The 18,871-nt window shown below is 40.4% G+C and overlaps 1 protein-coding gene across 2 annotated transcripts in view; it reads left to right on the top strand.

Annotated features, from left to right (window-relative positions):
- Positions 1–18,871, top strand: part of grb14 (growth factor receptor-bound protein 14) — a 53,572-nt gene that overhangs the window by 15,532 nt on the left and 19,169 nt on the right. Inside the window, exon 1 of one of the 2 annotated variants that reach the window (XM_079518171.1) lies at positions 12,827–12,989. The exons of the other annotated variant lie outside the window; for it this stretch is intronic. Coding sequence (XP_079374297.1) covers positions 12,900–12,989 — 90 coding nt within the window. The 5' untranslated portion in view covers positions 12,827–12,899. Of the gene's footprint in view, positions 1–12,826; positions 12,990–18,871 lie in introns of those variants that run through there. 2 annotated transcript variants of the gene reach the window in all.

Genomic DNA, 18,871 nt, shown 5'->3' with positions numbered 1-18,871 from the left:
TAAATGTCTGTCTGTCTATAGTTCACGTATCTCGAGAAGCGTCTGTCTGACCGACTTCAAACTTGGCATGCAGGTCACCAACAACCCGGGAGTGATGTCACTGTGTCCAACTGTGTGCTTTGTCCTGCGTTGAGTTGGTCGCATAGGCTATTGTCCAGAACAGCCGATCTGACCAATACACAAACACCCATATATAGGGCAGGCAGGCGTAAATGGAAATCCGGTTGTACAGAAACTAAGGTCCCACCGATATGTCCATATATGCAGGGCATAAACATAATTTTTGCAACAAAAAAATCCCCTGGTTCCCGGAAGTATTTTCTCTATGGAGAATAACATTGGGTTTCTTAAATTCATCTCACATAAGCATTGTGGTCAAAAAATAAGCAAACTGCCCAGGCGGTGGCGTAACCGTCTGGGCACCCGACTGGTAATCCAGTCGCAGTGTGCCGCGGGTTCGACTCCCGAGCCCGACACGGCCTTTACTGCATGTCTTCCCCCATCTCTCTCCCGTTTCCTGTCAGCCTACTGTCTGGCCCATTCAAAAAAACAATAAAAGGCGTAAGCCGCAAAAAAAAATATCTTTAAAAAATAAGCAAACTGTTTTGGTGATATTGCCTCTGTATCGTTTACAATAGTCAGTCACTCATATTTGATACAGTTTCTTTCTAGTGATTTTTTTTGGCGGCAGTCACATTTGCGATTTCTCACAGTCAGTTGATTTTTCATATCCATATGAGTGAAACCGCCCGGATCATTTGTTTATTTGTGGATCACAGTTCTAATTTGACGCAATATAAGAAAACCCAAATTCAGAATGGGTTTGACGTGACCCACGTGACCCACGTAGAATGTGTAAATGAAGTCAGATTGGTGCTCTATTGTTTGGACAAAATCTTTGTGCTAAAATTCCAGACTCCCCATGCATTGGCTAAAAAGGACAGCCAATGAGGAGAAAGTCACGAAAAAGTCACACAAATATCACTACTAGCGCAGCAACTGAATAAAGACCAAGACAATGAGAAGAAGGTCACGGAAAAATCACTACTAGCGCAGTGACTGAATGTAGGCCACAAGCTGAAACAAATGCACAGTTTTTTCATGAATAGCCGATGTAACGCATCGATGTAATGCACTCGTACATCGTGCGAAAGCAAGCCTAAGTGTTTCAGTCATCAAATTACTACTTTGTATTGCAAATTTATTTTCAGGTAAAATAGGCCAACCTTAATTGTGAGGACAGATCTGTCGACATAGTGAGTAAATCAGTAAGTGTCCTATACCGCTCCAGCCTTCTCAGCCTAACAGCCACTTATGTGTTTACCTTGTGAAATAGAATCCTTCTGCACTTTGGAGCGTGACCTCAGGAAAGATCCCATTGGCAGTATCAGGGGCTTAGCTTCTTCAGCTATTGGCCTAGCCACAGCATCACATCTCTGCACTCCTTATACAGACAGACAACAACCCAACAACGCATACAAATGTTATGATGAGTGTTTATTAGATAGAGAAACCTGTCATACATGTCAGTGTGGTGGAATGGAAATTAGTACATTTACTCAAATTCTTGAATACAAATTATAGGTACTTTTACTTTACTAGTAGTATTTCCTTTTTATGATAATAAATATGTCTACTGCACATCTTGAGGCAAATCTTTTTCTTTTTATTCCAATACAATTATTTGTTAGGTACTACACTATTAATACAAAACATTTTATTTTTTTACACGTTTTATTACACTGTAGTTTAAGCTACCCAATAGAGCATGAAGTAATTAAAATTAGCCCCACCTTTCTAGCTGCAACATAAAAGTGATGAACACATTTTTAATAGGTCTATTACAATATAATAAGTAATAATATTATTGTGAAATGGGCCATTCTACTAGTACTTTTTAATGCCAATAGTTTTATACTTTTTCCCAAGTAACATTTTGAATGCAGATCTTTTACTGATAACACGGTATTTCTACATTGTGGTAGTCTATTACTGATTTTCATTCATTATACAATATGTGTAGCTCTTCCAACAAGAGAGTTTCTGTAATTACAGAATTTTTTCTTTTCTTTTTTTCTCTTTCTTTTCTTGATGGCACGGAACCAAAAACAGTCAGAGTTTAGGCAGGTGGTGCCCGAGTGACTGGCACAGGGTCCAGACTCCTGGAGCGGCAGCCGTGTTAGACTCTCTTACCCAGACACACATCCACACACACACACACTGTACACAGGCAGTGGTGGAAAGTAACTAAGTACATTTACTTAAGTACTGTACAATTTTGAGGTACTGTATTATTACTTTACTTGAGTATTTCTGATTTTCAATACTTTTACTTCTACTCCACTACATCTCAGAGGAAAATGTTGCACTTTTATTCCACTACAATTATTTGAAAACTTTAGTTACTAGTTACTTTGTAGATTCTGATTAGTATTACAAAACACACTTGACTAACCACTTCAGCACTAGATAGCACTAGCACTAGATATACAAGCTCACAATGCGCCGCGCTGCAACGCATTGTGAGCTTGTAGATTTCAAAATATTTTTTATACATTTTGAAATTGTGGAATGGGACATTCTGCACAATGACTACATTTACTTTTGGTACTTTAAAGCGTTATTCATTAATATTTTCGGTGGTGAGGTGACCACCGAACTACAACATGACGTCACTGAGCCGCGATGAAGAGGAAACCACCGCTCTCCCCAGCCCTTCTCTTTGTTTTTACTCACCACCGCTCCACGTTATTACAGCTCCGGTGGTCACCTCACCACCGAAAATCCAGACTATGAATAGGCCTTAAGTATATTTTGATGCAGAATCGCAGATACTTCTATACTTTTACTCAAGTACGTACATTTTGAATTCTGGACTTTTACTTGTAACGGAGTATTTCTATATTGCAGTTGCAGTATTGTTACTTTTACTTAAGTAAAACATTGGAGTACTTTTTCCACCACTGCTCTAACCCAGACACGCACGCCAGACACGCCAGACACGCACGCACGCACGCACGCACGCACGCACGCAGGAAATCCTGCTCCAGACAGAGCACTGTTTCCAGACGGTGTTGGTGTTCAGTTCAGCCATTTGACTCAAAGGGAATGTCTGTACCCGCCGGTTACTGCCAGCGCGGTCATTTCAGCAGGAACTTATAGGCTTCCTTGTATAAGTGCAGAGGAGGTGGATGACCGATGGGTTCAATGTTGCACATTTTAGAGTGGTTTACTAATTCTTACTGAATGTGTTTCTACGTTCAAACAAGCATTAATTCCTTTAATTAATCTGAAAGTGAATAGCCTTGTACCATCTGAATTATATAGAGATATTCAACGTACGTAGTTGATTTGTAGGCCTAGTTTTTTCCATTATTAATTTTATACCATGAAATATGGCTGTTTAAACATTCCACTGACAACGCGCATAATACTATGATATAAGTGATACCTCATTGCAGCTTCATTCGTTCATTTGTTTGCATTTTGCGTGATTTGAAATCAGTTAATTGAGGTTAGATGCGTTACATACACAGTAAAAACCTCAATACATTTCTCCTTAATCTCAGAGTTAAACTAACACTGAGGATTTTACAGTGTTCTCTTGTTCTGTGTGTCTTGTAGAGACACAAGCAGACAGACATTCCTCTCTTGTCTCTCAGCCTGTCTGCTTGCCTCCTTAACCACTTGAGCTCGTCCCACGATGGATAGCGCAAATAGACAATCTACAACTCACAACGTGCGTTGTGTGGTTGTGAGCATGAAAATAGTGCACTGGGTTGAAAGAGTTTAATGCTGAAAGACCATGTGAAGTTTCTCTGCACAAAACTGTGGCTTAATTGTGATACTTATTCGCTTGTCGGGGAGGCTACATTTGGATCAACGTTCAAGTACAATTGTCCATTTGCAGTGTGTAAGTTACTGTGCATGACGCCTGCATGCTGGTGGGTCTTAGAATTGCGTCTTGGACAGGGTCTGTGGAGGGGTCTTGTTTGAAACAGCTCCTCAAGGACACTGTCTGGAAGCCAGCTTTGTTATGAGAGTTGTGGAGACTCCGTTATCAATTTGTCTCCATTAATTCCAATTCATTTTAGTGTGTGTGATAACTAGCAGCGTCTGCTTGTCTGTGCTCTCACAAGGCAGTGTGTTTTGTTTCCAGATAAACATGAAGTCTTGTAACGGGAGGGACTTCTTTTCTGTTCTCATGAGTGGAAAATCTGGAAATAGAGGGACAATAATTAGTGCCCTACCTCTTGCTCTGTGAAAGAGGATAATGGTTGCAGAATAATGTGTGTGATTCTTGTCACGCCCAGCTATAGAATGTCACATGTACACTGTTTACACATTGTATAGATAAAAAAGGATACACTTGTATCTAGAATAGATCATCATTATTGTGTCATAGGCTATATCAGGGGTTCTCAACCTGGGTGTCGCGACCCCTCGGGGGGTCCCGAAATTATTTTGGGTGACCCCAGATCATAAAAAAAAAAAAAAACATTTATTTTGCAACTGAATGGCTGGAAAATGGAAATTAAGAGTACACATAGTGCATGCATAATCTTTCCTTAATGATTATATCTGGTTTCAGTATTTATTTATGATGTATTTTTTCTATTATTAAGGTTAATGTAGCGGCCAATTTGTATTGGGGGTGGGGAGGGGGGCGGGGCAGGAGTCGCGAGACATGGCCAAAGCATTTTGATTGATTGATTGAAAATTGTATTAACAGTTTGCAGAATTACAGTACATTTCAAGCACAAACTCAATACAAAGGCTGTTAACTGTGAGTGGACGACCCAATTAAGCATTACACTTGTTTACAACAGGGTCCACCATGTTCAATTCATCAAAACATTTAGAGACGTACAAATAGACACTTCTATATAGACAAAGAACAGAACAGGAATTCATCATAATGGAGGTAAAAAGGGAAAAGAAACATATACAGTGAGGGGAAAAGGGGGGGGGGGGGGGGGGCATAGGAGCGAAAAGAATTTAGTCCCTTGTTTGTGCCGAATCTGGGTTGTACATGGTTCGTGGTTTCCGTGGGTCCCCAGCCAAAAACGTTGAGAACCCCTGGGCTATATGACTTCCTACCTTGCAGAGAGACAGTCTTGACTAAAAGGAGTAACTAAAGGATAACATTCTCAGAACCCTTGTATACATGCAATGCAAATTCTGTACAGTGAGTGCATCTCCATCTTCTGGGTTTAAAGTGAAACATCAATGCAATCACACAATGACTGATAAAGAAGTCTTGTTAAACGGGATATGATTGCATTCTGGACAGGATACTTGTCAAAACCTCTGCAAGTGAATTTGTAACGTGTTTTGTAATTGGGTTTAAGGGTGCCTGATGGGACAAGAAGCAGCACCTGAACCTATCTGACCTCTTCCACACGCACCACTTAACCGCCAAAGACGTCCCAGGAAGTCATTTCAAATCCAACACTTAACTGCCGATGATGTCTCCCGATGTCATTTCAGGGTTTTCATTGATTATGTTATGCGCATGGCAGTGGCGGAATAATTAATGAATACCTGGCAGTCAATGTGTAAGGAAGCAACTGCAGTTCTGAAAAGAGGCAAGATATCGTGTTTGACTTTTTTATTTGTACTGCTTGTCCTTGATATGTCATTAGTGCAGCCGCAGCGTCCAAAAAGGGAAATGAAGGCCAGAGCCAGATCTTTGGGTCCAATGCCAATCCTGATTTTGTCCTAGACCACCAATTAGCCCTTCGCTAAGTCCCTCCCCAACCCGTCCTTGTCCAATAGGCACATTAGCAGCGAGGAGACAGGGCAAGCTGTCCTTCTCCTCAATAGAGATGCATGTTAAATGATGGGATTTCTCCATAAATAATAAAATAATAAAAATAATAAATAATCAATCATTTCAGTAGCAAGAGCATCAAAATGTATTCTAAATCTAGTCAACCAGGCCTGCAGTAGGCTATGCACTGGACAAATTTGCATGGCATTATTTAAATAAACTAGAAATACGAGGAAATGATAGAGGGAGAAATCATGTCAATATGTTCAACAACACAGCCATGCAAAATAACATTGACAGCTTTGAGGTGGCGAAAGCTTTTTGTGGTGGGATTTAGTTTTAGCGAAGGGCTAATTATGAATGATTTGATTGATATTTTCTTGAAATTCAACAAATGACATTTGCGAGCCTGTAGATCACCTACTTTTTTAAATGTCAGAATCAGAATCAGCTTTATTGTGACATCACAGTTTTACAAGTAAAAAAGTGTGAAATTAGTTTTTGTGCATAGTTCCCATCGTGTTATTTTTCCAAGTTTGACATGACCAAAACAATGGCAGATTGATTTTTTTTTAAAAACCGGGACACATTGGTTGCATATAGCGATGTCATCCAAAACGTAAAGGCAGAAATATGGACCAAACCGATATAGTGTTCGAGCTCTGATGTAAACTATTTGTGTAAAGGGACATTACACCGCTCGCTCCTCAAGCCGAAATCAGGCTGATATGATGCATCTCATGAGCGGAGCGGACACATACTGTATATCTGAATAAAGAAGGCGCTGGATCAACTTGGATGATTGGAGCCTTTTACAACACCTTTTTAGAACAGGGTGCAAGGTAAAAGAACAACATTTCAATGTCAGATTACATTTCCGTCTATTTGCTTGTTACATCACCACTGCTGTTCATGACCATGTTTCTAAGACCAGGAAAAGTGGAAAAGAACAAGGTCAAATGAGGATGTCACGTGTGCTGGTCCACATTGGACATTGCATTTCAGTTGTTGCTTGTACACAGTAAACCACTGTACACAGTAAACCACTGTACACAGTAAACACTGTACACAGTAAAACACTACACAGTAAACCACTGTACACAGTAAAACACTGTACACAGTAAAACACTGTACACAGTAAAACACTGTACACAGTCAACCACTGTACACAGTAAAACACTGTACACAGTAAAACACTGTACACAGTAGTAAACCACTGAACACAGTAAAACACTGTACACAGTAAAACACTGTACACAGTAAACCACTACATAGTAAAACACTGTACACAGTAAAACACTGTACACAGTAAAACACTGTACACAGTAAAACACTGTACACAGTAAACAGTAAAACACTGTACACAGTAAAACACTGTACACAGTAAAACACTACACAGTAAAACACTGTACACAGTAAACAGTAAAACACTGTACACAGTAAAACACTGTACACAGTAAAACACTGTACACAGTAAAACACTGTACACAGTAAACAGTAAAACACTGTACACAGTAAAACACTGTACACAGTAAAACACTGTACACAGTAAACAGTAAAACACTGTACACAGTAAAACACTGAACACTGTACACAGTAAAACACTGTACACAGTAAAACACTGAACACTGTACACAGTAAAACACTGAACACTGTACACAGTAAAACACTGTACACAGTAAAACACTGTACACAGTAAAACACTGTACACTGTACACAGTAAAACACTGTACACAGTAAACACTGTACACTGTACACAGTAAAACACTGTACACAGTAAAACACTGAACACTGTACACAGTAAAACACTGAACACAGTAAAACACTGTACACAGTAAAACACTGAACACTGTACACAGTAAAACAATGTACACAGTAAACACTGTACACTGTACACAGTAAAACACTGAACACTACACAGTAAAACACTGTACACAGTAAAACACTGAACACTGTACACAGTAAAACACTGTACACAGTAAACACTGTACACTGTACACAGTAAAACACTGTACACAGTAAAACACTGAACACTGTACACAGTAAAACACTGTACACAGTAAAACACTGTACACAGTAAAACACTGAACACAGTAAAACACTGTACACAGTAAAACACTGTACACAGTAAAACACTGTACACAGTAAAACACTGAACACAGTAAAACACTGTACACAGTAAAACACTGAACACAGTAAAACACTGTACACAGTAAAACACTGAACACAGTAAAACACTGTACACAGTAAAACACTGAACACTGTACACAGTAAAACACTGTACACAGTAAAACACTGAACACAGTAAAACACTGTACACAGTAAAACACTGTACACAGTAAAACACTGAACACTGTACACAGTAAAACACTGTACACAGTAAAACACTGTACACAGTAAAACACTGAACACTGTACACAGTAAAACACTGTACACAGTAAAACACTGAACACTGTACACAGTAAACCACTGTACACAGTAAAACACTGTACACAGTAAAACACTGTACACAGTAAACCACTACATAGTAAAACACTGTACACAGTAAAACACTGTACACAGTAAACCACTACATAGTAAAACACTGTACACAGTAAACACTGTACACAGTCAACCACTGTACACAGTAAAACACTACACAGTAAACCACTGTACACAGTAAAACACTGTACACAGTAAAACACTGTACACAGTAAACCACTACATAGTAAAACACTGTACACAGTAAAACACTGTACACAGTAAAACACTGTACACAGTAAACCACTACATAGTAAAACACTGTACACAGTAAAACACTGTACACAGTAAAACACTGTACACAGTAAACAGTAAAACACTGTACACAGTAAAACACTGTACACAGTAAAACACTGTACACAGTAAACAGTAAAACACTGTACACAGTAAAACACTGTACACAGTAAAACACTGAACACAGTAAAACACTGTACACAGTAAAACACTGTACACAGTAAAACACTACACAGTAAAACACTGTACACAGTAAAACACTGAACACTGTACACAGTAAAACACTGTACACAGTAAAACACTACACAGTAAAACACTGTACACAGTAAAACACTGAACACTGTACACAGTAAAACACTGTACACAGTAAAACACTGTACACAGTAAAACACTGAACACTGTACACAGTAAAACACTGTACACAGTAAAACACTGAACACTGTACACAGTAAACCACTGTACACAGTAAAACACTGTACACAGTAAAACACTGTACACAGTAAACCACTACATAGTAAAACACTGTACACAGTAAAACACTGTACACAGTAAAACACTGTACACAGTAAACCACTACATAGTAAAACACTGTACACAGTAAACACTGTACACAGTCAACCACTGTACACAGTAAAACACTGTACACAGTAAACCACTGTACACAGTAAAACACTGTACACAGTAAAACACTGTACACAGTAAACCACTACATAGTAAAACACTGTACACAGTAAAACACTGTACACAGTAAAACACTGTACACAGTAAACCACTACATAGTAAAACACTGTACACAGTAAAACACTGTACACAGTAAAACACTGTACACAGTAAACAGTAAAACACTGTACACAGTAAAACACTGTACACAGTAAAACACTGTACACAGTAAACAGTAAAACACTGTACACAGTAAAACACTGTACACAGTAAACAGTAAAACACTGTACACAGTAAAACACTGTACACAGTAAACAGTAAAACACTGTACACAGTAAAACACTGTACACAGTAAAACACTGTACACAGTAAACAGTAAAACACTGTACACAGTAAAACACTGTACACAGTAAACAGTAAAACACTGTACACAGTAAAACACTGAACACTGTACTCAGTAAACACTGTACACAGTAAAACACTGAACACTGTACACAGTAAAACACTGAACACTGTACACAGTAAAACACTGTACACAGTAAACACTGAACACAGTAAAACACTGAACACAGTAAAACACTGAACACTGTACACAGTAAAACACTGAACACTGTACACAGTAAAACACTGTACACAGTAAACACTGAACACAGTAAAACACTGTACACAGTAAAACACTACACAGTAAAACACTGAACACTGTACACAGTAAGACACTGTACACAGTAAACACTGTACACAGTAAAACACTGTACACAGTAAAACACTGAACACTGTACACAGTAAAACACTGTACACAGTAAAACACTGAACACTGTACACAGTAAACCACTGTACACAGTAAAACACTGTACACAGTAAACCAGTGTACACAGTAAAACACTGTACACAGTAAAACACTGAACACTGTACACAGTAAACCACTGTACACAGTAAAACACTGTACACAGTAAAACACTGTACACAGTAAACCACTACATAGTAAAACACTGTACACAGTAAACACTGTACACAGTCAACCACTGTACACAGTAAAACACTGTACACAGTAAACCACTGTACACAGTAAAACACTGTACACAGTAAAACACTGTACACAGTAAACCACTACATAGTAAAACACTGTACACAGTAAAACACTGTACACAGTAAAACACTGTACACAGTAAACCACTACATAGTAAAACACTGTACACAGTAAAACACTGTACACAGTAAAACACTGTACACAGTAAACAGTAAAACACTGTACACAGTAAAACACTGTACACAGTAAAACACTGTACACAGTAAACAGTAAAACACTGTACACAGTAAAACACTGTACACAGTAAACAGTAAAACACTGTACACAGTAAACAGTAAAACACTGTACACAGTAAAACACTGTACACAGTAAACAGTAAAACACTGTACACAGTAAAACACTGTACACAGTAAAACACTGTACACAGTAAACAGTAAAACACTGTACACAGTAAAACACTGAACACTGTACTCAGTAAACACTGTACACAGTAAAACGCTGAACACTGTACACAGTAAAACACTGAACACTGTACACAGTAAACACTGAACACAGTAAAACACTGAACACAGTAAAACACTGAACACTGTACACAGTAAACACTGAACACAGTAAAACACTGAACACAGTAAAACACTGAACACTGTACACAGTAAAACACTACACAGTAAAACACTGAACACTGTACACAGTAAGACACTGTACACAGTAAACACTGTACACAGTAAAACACTGTACACAGTAAAACACTGAACACTGTACACAGTAAAACACTGTACACAGTAAAACACTGAACACTGTACACAGTAAACCACTCTACACAGTAAAACACTGTACACAGTAAACCAGTGTACACAGTAAAACACTGTACACAGTAAAACACTGAACACTGTACACAGTAAACCACTGTACACAGTAAAACACTGTACACAGTAAACCACTGTACACAGTAAAACACTGTACACAGTAAACCACTGTACACAGTAAAACACTGTACACAGTAAAACACTGTACACAGTAAACACTGTACACAGTAATCCACTACACAGTAAACCACTGAACACTGTAAAACACTGTACACAGTAAAACACTGTACACACAACACAGTAAAACACTGTACACAGTAAAACACTGTACACAGTAAAACACTGTACACACTACACAGTAAAACACTGTACACAGTAAAACACCGTACAAAATATTTGTACACTCTGAGGAGTAAAATTAACACTTTACTGTGTTAGAGCAGTAATGGGTTTTATGAATGGGTTTCTATTACAAAGCTTCTGGTCTCTTGCCACTCCCTGTCCATGTAGAGCATTTTCTAAGATAGATGGCTATTCTTGTCATCGTTGAAGGTTATGTATCCCTTGCAGACGTTCTGAGCACCTCTTGTTGTTAATTTGACATTCATCTCGTATCCTCGATGATCACTTATGACATTCATTATTGACTCAAGTTAAGTTAAAATGGCCATGCCATAAAAAGACAGTGCCCTCATTCTCACAAGGCCTTTTTGTCTAGTCTTTACAGTAAAACAGATGTGGATAATGAATTGTGGCAATTGTGGTTGTGGGAAAAACTTGCTCCGGGGCAATTTTGGACTCACAATCCTCTCTCTCTCTCTCTCTCTCTCTCTCTCTCTCTCCCTCTCCCTCTCCCTCTCCCTCTCTTCTCTCCCTCTCCCTCTCCCTTGTCAGGCCAGTCACCCCTCCCCGGCTCCCCCATCCCTCTCCCTCTCCCTCTCCCTTGTCAGGCCAGTCACCCCTCCCCGGCTCCCCCATCCCTCTCCCTCTCCATTGTCAGGCCAGTCACCCCTCCCCGGCTCCCCCATCCCTCTCCCTCTCCCTCTCCCTTGTCAGGCCAGTCACCCCTCCCCGGCTCCCCCATCCCTCTCCCTCTCCCTTGTCAGGCCAGTCACCCCTCCCCGGCTCCCCCATCCCATATATGTGTCCCTCTCTCCCTCTCTCTCTCTCCCTTGTCAGGCCAGTCACCCCTCCCCGGCTATGTGTTCTCTGTTTTGAATGCATCTTCATCCATTTTTAAAACAATTTTTAAAACAATCCTTAACCCTGATCACCCTTACATTTGACATATTAATTATTTCACTTCACTTTAATTATGCAAATTTGATATCCTTTCCATTCATACAGTACACAGTTTTGGTAACTATTATTGTCTACAGTACAGTCTACAGTAGAAATAAATTATAGTCAGTAGCTCATTATATCTGCCCATAATTCAAGAATAAGCTCTTCTTGATGGTATACACAGAATTAATGTATTTCACACACTTTTACCTGTAAATGGGATGTGACAATAATGTGTGAGTTACGTTTTTTTGTTGCAATATAAAGTTTTAAAAAATGGTAATTTTTAGCTTTCTCTGACCTTGTCTGTTGACTCTTTTTGCCATGGGAACTATTTTTATCTAGGCTTGTTTATTAGAAGAGTCTTTCTGAGAGGCAGAACTAGAGAGAAAAAAAAGAACAACGTTTTTACATTTCCAAGGACAAAGGAGGAGTTTGTATTATAGAGAAGTGCTGTCTTTGTTTCTCACACTTTCTTTCACTGTAGAGAAAGATAGTGTAAATGATGATTAAAACGGGATTCCATAGCTGACAGTAGAATCATCAAGTGAAAACAGCTTTAGTTGCCATAAAAACAAAACTTGCAGTTAAATATATGGCTATTACATATTTGTGCACTCAAGGAAGAAACATGAATTTCTATGCAAGAAGAGCCACATTGCCTGCCATCACTCCTCTGTGTCGGGTAGGAAACATGGATTCTTTCTCTTTACAGATGATAATGACTTTACATTCTGCTCTTATAGTATCGCCTGTTGTTGTTGAGTGTTGGCTGATGATTCCACATTAAAGTGATCTTCTCAAATATTACAGCATACAATACAAATGGCTGGGTAAGTGCTTCCTAAGAGATCGTTTAAACACAGTTTAAGAGCTCTGTACTGTGTGTGTGTGTGTGTGTGTGTGCGCGTGTGTGTGTGTGTGCGTGCGTGCGTGCATGCGTATGTGCGTGCGTGCATGTGCGTGTGCGCATGCAGGCACACATGCACATGTGTATATCGGAAAGAAACTATGTGCGTGCGTGCGTGCACGTGTGTGCACGTGTGTGCACGTGTGTGCACGTGTGTGCATGTGCTCGTGTGCGCAGGCACACACATGCACATGTGTATATGGGAAAGAAACTGTATGTGCGTGCGTGTGTGCGTGCATGCGTGCGTGAGTGCGTGCGTGCATGCGTGCGTGAGTGCGTGCGTGCATGCGTGCGTGCGTGCGTGCGTGCGTGCGTGAGTGCGTGCGTGCGTGCGTGCGTGCGTGCGTGCGTGCGTGCGTGCGTGCGTGCGTGCGTGTGTATGTATATATAGCCTATGTGTTGCAGACATTTTACAATCTTGTACAGGATGTCATTTTACTTTCACTGATTAAATGTGACACTTGTCACATTGTGTACTCATTCTCAAAGAAAAAAAGGGCTAATTTGTTGAAACAAGTAGATTGTGTCAAAAAAGGAATTTGCTCTCATTAAACGTCTGCACCACTGCATTATACAAATATGTTTGTATAAACCCATTTTTCCCCAGTGGAGACAGGACTGCATTGGTGTGACAAAAGATATTAGAGTGTTCGTTCTTTGATTTATATCTGGGCACATGTTGCTCATGTTTACAAAATGAATGTGGTCTGTCTCAGAACAACAGAATGAAAAACCATAAACCAAACAGGATTCCTTCCCCTTTAAAGCTGCCTAGATATTTCCAATACCAATATATACTAGAACTAGAAAAAGTGCCCTTCTGGGCACAGGTCTCCACCAGGAGGATAGGACTGTGTGAGATGTTTGGCAAAATGTTTAGGAGTAATATAAACATGTTTGCCTTTGATGGCAATTGGATGATTTGAGGCATTTTGTTCCAAAAATGTGTTTTGCAAAAATCAACCTGTTGGTGGCGCTATAACAGGCCAATGTGAAAAGGGTGGGATATATTCCTCAGCCTAGTAAGAAAATGTGTGAAAGATTTCACGTAAATTGCATGCTGCGTTCATGATTTGAGGCTTTTGTTCAAAACGGGGCAATCTTGCAAACTGTGAAAGCCAATTATAGCCAATTAGGATGGAATATGAAATATCGGACAGATCCGACTTGAGCACATGACCATAGAGATACTGTGTAACGATTTGTGAGATTTTTGGACAGAATCTGGAGGAGTAATATCAAAAAATGTGTTTTACAAAAGTCGGCCTCCTGGTGGCGCTATAAAAGGCAGATGCGGAAAATGCAGGTCAAAGGTTTGTCCTTGGCCTCTAGGGAGTGTGCATGCAACGTTTCACGCAGATCGGTGCAGTTTTAGGTAAGAAATGTGAAAAGCTGCCTCATGGTGGCGCTATAACAGGCCTTCTGGAAAATGCGGGGCAGAGGTTCATCGTTGGCATCCAAGGAGTGTGTGTGCAAAGTTTGGCATCGACCGGGTTAACGGTGCCGGAGATTAGCTGTACACAGACGGACGGAAGGAAGGACGGACGGACACACACACACACACACACACACACACACACACACACACACACGACGGAGTGCAAAACATACTCTCTCCCCATGCCTTCGGCCTGGTGGAGACAAAAAGTGCCATTCTGGGCACAGGTCTCCACCAGGAGGATAGGATTGTGTGTGATGTTTGGCAAAATGTTTAGGAGTAATATAAACATGTTTGTGTGTGTGTGTGTGTGTGTGTGTGTGTGTGTGTGTGTGTGTGTGTGTGTGTGTGTGTGTGTGTGTGTGTGTGTGTGTGTGTGTGTGTGTGTGTGTGTGTGTGACGCGACTTGGCCTGTTGTAGCGCCACCATGAGGCTGATTTGAAAACTGTCAAGTGGCATTTCTTCCTCAGCCTAGTAGTGGGAATAGGCATGCACAGTTTCACCGCAATCGGACGCTGCGTTGCGGAGTTGTGGCAATTTGTACAAAACGGGTACAAAACGGGCTACTCCTGAAAACTTTAGAAGCCAATCGTAGGCAATCAGGATGGATAATTATGAGAAATCAAACAAATCACATGATCACATGACTATGGAGAGTATGTGTACCGATTTGCGTGAAATTTGGATAAAATCTGAAGGAGTAATATTAGAAAATGTGTTTTACATATGTCGGCCTCCTGGTGGCGCTATAAAGAGCAGATGTGAAAAATTCCAGGCAAAGGTTTTTCCTTGGCCTCTAGGGAGTGTGCATACATGGTTTTACACAGATCGGTGCAGTTATAGGTAAAACACAAATCGGCCAGTTATAGTGCCACCATGAGGCTGAGTTGAAAATATTCAAGTGGCATTTCTTCCTCGACCTAGTGGGAATGTGCGTGCAAAATTTCACGGAAATCACACCATGTGTTCATGATTTGCAGCATTTTGTTTGAAACGGAGCACTCCTGCGAACTTTGGAAGCCAATCTTAGCCAATCAGGATGGAGTCTGAAAAATCTGAAAGACCCGTTTCGTTGAATGGCTCTAGAGAGACTGTGTACCAATTTGCGTAATGTTTGGACAAAATCTGTAGGTGTACTGTCAAAACATTTGTTTTGCACAAAGCGGCCTCCTGGTGGCGCTATAACAGGCCAATGTGAAAACTTTGGGGCAGAGGTTCAGCTCTGGCATTCAGGGAGTGTGTGTGCAGAGTTCAAGCTGCGATCAAGCCAACGGTGCCAGAGATTAGCTGTTCACAGACGGACACACGGACGGACACACGGACGGACGGACACACGGACGGACGGACGGAGTGCAAAACATACTCTCTCCCTATGCCTGCGGCCTGGTGGAGACAATAATAATTAGTTTTATCCTCAATCTGTTCTGTTCTGACTTACTGTTACTGTTTACATTGACAAGTAGAAGGTTAATAGTAATATCACACAAACAATGAAGTCACTGTTACTGAGGTGACTTGGAATGTAAACCATCTGGCAAGTTGAAATATGTGTCTATAATGGTCTGTAAACCTACAGTATGTGACAAATATGACACCTTCCTGTGAACCATGTTTAGGTTACATGTGAGGAACATGATCTAGTAGTCGCTCTGGATTAAGCGCGTCTGCTAAATACCTAAATTGTAAATTGTAGTAGAGCTTTAATTTTGGCATGCTTTTTTGGTGTAGCAGTCTTATCTAATTTGTCAGTCTTGTTCCGGAGTCAGTCCTTGTTGACTCATTGTCTTGTGTCACATGTTTTAGTTTGTCTGAGATGTTATTTTCTTTGTTCACATTGATGCTCCGGATGGCCTATTGTTGGAGGTTTTCATTTGATCTTAGCTGGTCAACTGTTGGAGGGGATAATATTGAAGCTCAGGCTGGTCGATTGTGATGTGTTCTGGTCGTGCAGGTGTCTCCTAGAAGTTCTGGTCGTGAGAGCTCCGGTAACTCGCCTCAAAGTCCTGGTCATGCAAGCAAACACTGTCTGTCCAATGTGCGTCATTCCAAAGCCTATACCAATTTTGCAAAGACGCTCTGTGATTGGCCAGTGCACATGTGCAAGGATGTGCTGTGATTGGCCAGTAGCCACTTTGAGTGGCAGTTGGGGCAAACGCCCAAAACATGATTTACTATTCTGTAAATCGGGACACAACTCGAACGGCGCTGGTTCGGCTCAATCGAACTTTGCAAAGTTTGGCACGGCAAGTCGCTTGCTTTAGCTCTCTTGGTAGTGCCTCACGTGGCTCAAGTCTCCGTCATGGCCAAAAACGAGTCTGCAGTTGTTGTAGGCGAGAGGCACTTCCGGATTGTACTGTCACTCACATACTTTTGTAGTGTCTGAAAATAGATTTTTGAGGGGCGCTAGCCCCTCCTATTCCCAGCTTTGTGTGTCTGTGTGTACCATGATGGAAATTATTTGATTGGCTGAGCACGGAATGTGATGTATAATGATGTATGCTGATAAGAGCGCCCCTCACTTCACACAAGTGTGATTTTTTATTTTGCTGATGAGTTCACTATAATATAGTCCACATCTGTCTCCCTAATCTTTGTCTCATTGATTTGTGTTGTGATGCGATGCGTGTGAGCTCGGCTATTTTTTCAAAGTCTTTGAAATAATGCTTAGTGGTTAATTCATTCATATGTACCTTTTTCCCCTTCCTAGAAATGTAGTGGGATCAAACGTATAATATTTGTCTTTGAATTGTAGTGGAGTGAAGTGGAGTAAGGTGCAGTCACTCAAGTACAGGACCCAAGTACATGTACTTTGTTACTGTCCAACACACATTGCTTTAACATACAGAGGATGCCTGAGGCCACCTCACCGGCAGAGCTGCAGCCGTGGGAGTGGGAGTGCAGTTCAAGGTAAAACCACAGCAATCTAAATGCCAAAATGGACAGCACAGTCCTGTCCTTCAGATAAGGACTTGTAGAGGAGTTTATGCTTGGCGAAAGCTACAGTATATAGGGCTGCATGAATTAGATGTCTGGATTTCCTCTTGCTTATCCCGACTTAATTTTGTATTATTTTCCCCCCTCCAATCCTCCAGCAGCCCTGCCTCTGTCAGCGTGGTGTGGGTAATGCAGTAAAGTAATGTGTATTCAACCATTTGGTTGGCACAAGGGTGGCTGGAATGTGGCTTGCAGTACGCACTGTTTTATAATTACAACGTAGATTCAGAATTTATAAGCCGTCACACAATGATGTTCTGCGCCAGTAATAGCAAATCTACCAGCTCACAACATTCTGATCTTGTAGATCAGCTATTTTTGGCTTAACTGCTGCTTGATTCTGTCATCACCATTACTGTTGCTACACTCCTATCTTATTTCCCTCAACCCGTGTGATGTCAATCACAAGCATTTGCTCGCAATGACACAAAGTCCTGTATTAACAGTACTGTATGTTAGTAACATTCTGTACAGTACATTTGCAAGATTAAAAAAGTGCATTTGATTGACATACTGTTGTTACACATGGAAGCTGTTCAAATACAAGCAAGTCTACACTTGGCTGAGGACAGTCAACTGATGAATGCAGGTCTTTGTGCTCAGTGATAAAGACAGCAGCAGTTCTCCACAGCTCATAACCTGGCCTGGACAATCATTGCAAACTATTTGCTAATGATTAACAGCACCGCTGCACTGCTATAAATCATGTAATGACAGTATGACACATAGCATGCAGTTGTCACAGTTATTTTTTTAATAATCTACCTTTGTCATGTATATATATATATATATATATATATATATATATATATATATATATACACTGGGACCTTCTTTTCCTTTCCATAGCAGTAGTGTACACTTTTTAGCAGACATGAGGCAAAAATTTAGAAAACATCTGTGAGCCATGGGGAGGCCAAAATCACACATGACAACAAATTAATTTAAAGCTGCATTGTGCAATATGTTTGATAGCAAGCAAGCAATAAGGCCTGAAAACACAATAGTCGCTGTGTGAAACTTTAAAAAGATATAACCCTACCAACTATTATCAGCAAATCCCCTCCAGCCCAACTACCCTATTTTCCTCTGAAGACATTGGGCTCCCCTCCTCCTATTCATCTGTTGAAACACCTTAGCTCTCACACAATTTACAATTACAATTTACAATTTAGGCATTTAGCAGACGCTCTTAATCCAGAGCGATTTACATTAAGCAAGAACA

The sequence above is a fragment of the Electrona antarctica genome (genome assembly GCF_951216825.1).
Source record: "Electrona antarctica genome assembly, chromosome: 13".
NCBI lineage: Eukaryota > Metazoa > Chordata > Actinopteri > Myctophiformes > Myctophidae > Electrona > Electrona antarctica.
This window is presented reverse-complemented; position numbering and strand designations above follow the sequence as displayed.